This window comes from Nematolebias whitei, chromosome 5 (genome assembly GCF_014905685.2).
Source record: "Nematolebias whitei isolate Nwh7 chromosome 5, NemWhi1, whole genome shotgun sequence".
NCBI lineage: Eukaryota > Metazoa > Chordata > Actinopteri > Cyprinodontiformes > Rivulidae > Nematolebias > Nematolebias whitei.
The window spans coordinates 36,047,016-36,050,250 of record NC_056502.1 but is presented as its reverse complement, the minus strand read 5'-3'; the positions used below and the strand labels follow the sequence as shown (position 1 = coordinate 36,050,250).

Below are 3,235 nucleotides of genomic sequence, written 5' to 3'. Positions count from 1 at the left end.
CTCTGGACATGTCCAAACCACTGTCCCTCCTCTGGACATGTCCAAACTACTGTCCCTCCTCTGGACATGTCCAAACCACTGTCCCTCCTCTGGATATGTCCAAACTACTGTCTTTCCTCTGGACATGTCCAAACCATCTCAGTCTGGCCTCTAACTTTATCTCCCAGTTGTTCAACCTGTGCTGTACCTCTGATGATCTCATTCCTGATCTTATCCATCCTTGTCACTCCTAAGGAGAACCTCAACATCTTCATTTCTGACACTTCCAGTTCTTTCTCCTGTCTTTTTGTCCATGTCTCTGTCTCCAGACCATACAACATAACTGGTCTCACCACTGTCTTGTAAACTTTTCCTTTGACCTTTAATGACACCCTTTTGTCACAAGTCACTCCTGATACTTTTCTCCATCCACTCCATCCTGCCTGGACTCTCTCTTCTCCTCTTTATCATACTCCCCATTTTCCTGGACAGTGGACCCCAAGTCCTTGAAGTCCTGCACCTTTGTGACCTCTGCTCCTTGTAGCCTCACTGTTCCACCTCCTCCATCTCATTCACACACATGGACTCTGTCTTACTACAGCTGACTTTCTTTCCTCTTCTTTCAAGTGCATACCTCCACCTCTCCAAGTTCTCTTCCACCTGTTCCCTGTTTTCACCACAGATCACAACAATGTCATCTACAAACATCATAGTCCACGGGGATTTAAAACAGAATAATGGAGAATAAAAAACTGAGGAATGATAGTTTTTAACCTAAACTTTGTTGTCATGTATGTGTGTGTGTGTATGTATATATATATATATATATATTATGTCTTATGTATGAAATGTTCTAATTTAGTTATCAACAAACAAAAGCTTTTGTTTGGACCTTCACATTGTAGGTAAGTTGTAATTAAAAATTTGAAATGTGTAGTTTAAGGACTCGCTGAATGAGAGATCAAACGCAGGTGTTTAAACAGTTTCTATTAGTTTAGAAAAATAGAACAAATGTACTAACTTTTCTTTATGGAGTCATTGGGGTGAAGTGTGCAGCAGCTTCTGTAAACTGTTCAGCTGTGTGTTGTCTTCTCTCTCTTCCAGCGGGGAGTTCGGCCTGTGGCTGGACGGGGACCTTTACCACGGACGGAGTCACTCGTGTAAAACGTTTGGAAACCCCATGCTTTCGAAAAAGGAGGACTTCTATGTACAGGACATCGAGATCTGGGCTTTTGAATAACACATCGGTCCAACACAGGGAGAAACAAACTGTCCTGCGAAGGGCAAACCCTGGGGGTCCTCCTCCTTTAGAACAATGGCAGCGCCCCGAACCTACCTGCACACCACCTGGGCTCCCCGTCTGGAAGCCGACTCTCGGATGCTTGTTGTGCGTTACTACTGCAGTTAATACGGAGCTTCGTTTTTTCTTTGTGGAAAATTACCTTTGTGTGTATCTTGTTACAGCCTTGTGCCGCCTCTTTGCAGTGTAGGGGGGAGTGTGAGGAGAAGTCGAGGTGTGTCACCGGGGTGAAAGGAAGGAAGCAGGGGTGGGGGGGGACCACGGGGCCTTGCAGAGGGCTTTCAGACCTCCTCTCTAGTTTGGCACTGCTGTGAGAAGAGACAGCAGGCCTTTCAGGTTCTGGACCTGCATCAGAACTTTACGCAACCTCAAGGAGTTCCCTCCTGCACCCTCTTGGACCCCCCCTCATCCTTTGTTCATTCAGCAGGTTGTTCCTACAAAGAGAGGCCCAGTTAGAAGGAAAGAGCTGAACACATTCCATTATTCTTGATTGTGGAGTGTCAAAATAAAAGTGATCTGTGGTGAGAATAAACACACATCTGCAACAGGACGTGACGCTGGAACCAGAAGAGAAAAGAGAATCTTTGCTGTTTGAAGTAACGGAGGGCGGGGTTCAGTCTCCAGTCCCGTCTCTCCACCGAGGCTTAACTTATTCAGTATTGTGTGTCGTAGTCCTCCTGTCGTTCTCTGTCATAGCACACCATCTGAAAGCACATAGCTATAACCAGATCACATCGTCGTATCGTTCTGTTCAGTGGGTGTACGTGTGAGTCCAGCTAGCACCGGCTCCTCTCGTCTGGACGCCGGCTGTACTGTTCGTAGACAGTAACGTGTTGCAATAGATTCGTGAAATATGCAAATAACTGTCCTGTGACCTCAAATAACCCACAGGTCGCGGCTCTTTCGCCGCCGCCTGTCGCTCTCCGAGGAGAGGAACTTGTAGAGCTTTTACGTCTTGATACACAACTGATTCTCTGGGTATCAATGAGATGTGGTTAACTGTTTTACATGCATATATGACAACTCTGTACCAGTATATATGATTATATATGGGTTTATATAATCATATATAGACAAATATATATATATATATAATTTGCTGTTGAGTGTGACAGTGATATTTGTGCTGCAATTTCAGCAGTTACTATAAAATGTATATTACCCTGTAAATTATTGTTAAAATAGATTGTTCCTATATATATATATAAAAATACTCAATGATTATATATATATAATATATATATATATATATTATATATAATATATATATATATAAAGTGTGGATTGATGAGTTGCTTCTGCCACTTTAATCTGGTGTAAAAAGCATCAAAGCCAGGTTCTTAGATTATTTTAGTAGTAGCTGTACAGTACTTTTTTTGTTAATAATAGCTGTTAACTGTTAGTAGATGGCTTGCTGCTACCCATAACAGGAATATTCCCCATTGCTTTGAGGAGGAGGATGACTGTGAGGAAGAAGCATGTGGATAAACATGGCAGCAGGATTCTGTTTCTCTCCACACATGGCCGATCGGTGAGCCTGACCAGGTATGAAGATGGACGGGCGACAAACGTGCAGGTTGAACAGTGGACAGTACCTGACCCGCCCTCGTGGACTCTTTGGTCTCTACTCTGGTCTTCCACACCAGTATTTGTGTCCATGTGGAAACTCACAGAGCAGAAATGGAAATCTCTTCTGATTATGTCACCAGAGCAATGTAACAGTGATGTATAAATACCAATAAAATTAAAGTCTGTTCAAATTTGACATATTCCTGAATTTTGGTGCTTTGTACACTTTTGATCATCACCCACCACCACAAGGTGGGTGATGAGTGTGCCCATTTATGTCTGTTAGCAAAACATCTCGATACTGGATGGATTTTAATGAAACCTACAGAAAGGCATGATTGAATGTACGTGTAATACAAAAGAGCTGAAGGAGCCAGCAGAATTAAA

At 43.0% G+C, this 3,235-nt stretch overlaps 1 protein-coding gene across 2 annotated transcripts in view; it reads left to right on the top strand.

The window, feature by feature from the left end:
* Positions 1 to 1,515, top strand: part of oxr1a (oxidation resistance 1a) — an 88,824-nt gene extending 87,309 nt beyond the window's left edge. For both annotated transcript variants that reach the window (XM_037676437.1, XM_037676438.1), the window contains one exon: positions 1,084 to 1,515. In XM_037676437.1, the coding sequence (XP_037532365.1) occupies positions 1,084 to 1,219 (136 nt within the window). In that variant the 3' untranslated portion in view covers positions 1,220 to 1,515. The remainder of the gene's footprint in view (positions 1 to 1,083) is intronic.
* The last annotated feature ends 1,720 nt before the right edge of the window (positions 1,516 to 3,235 follow it).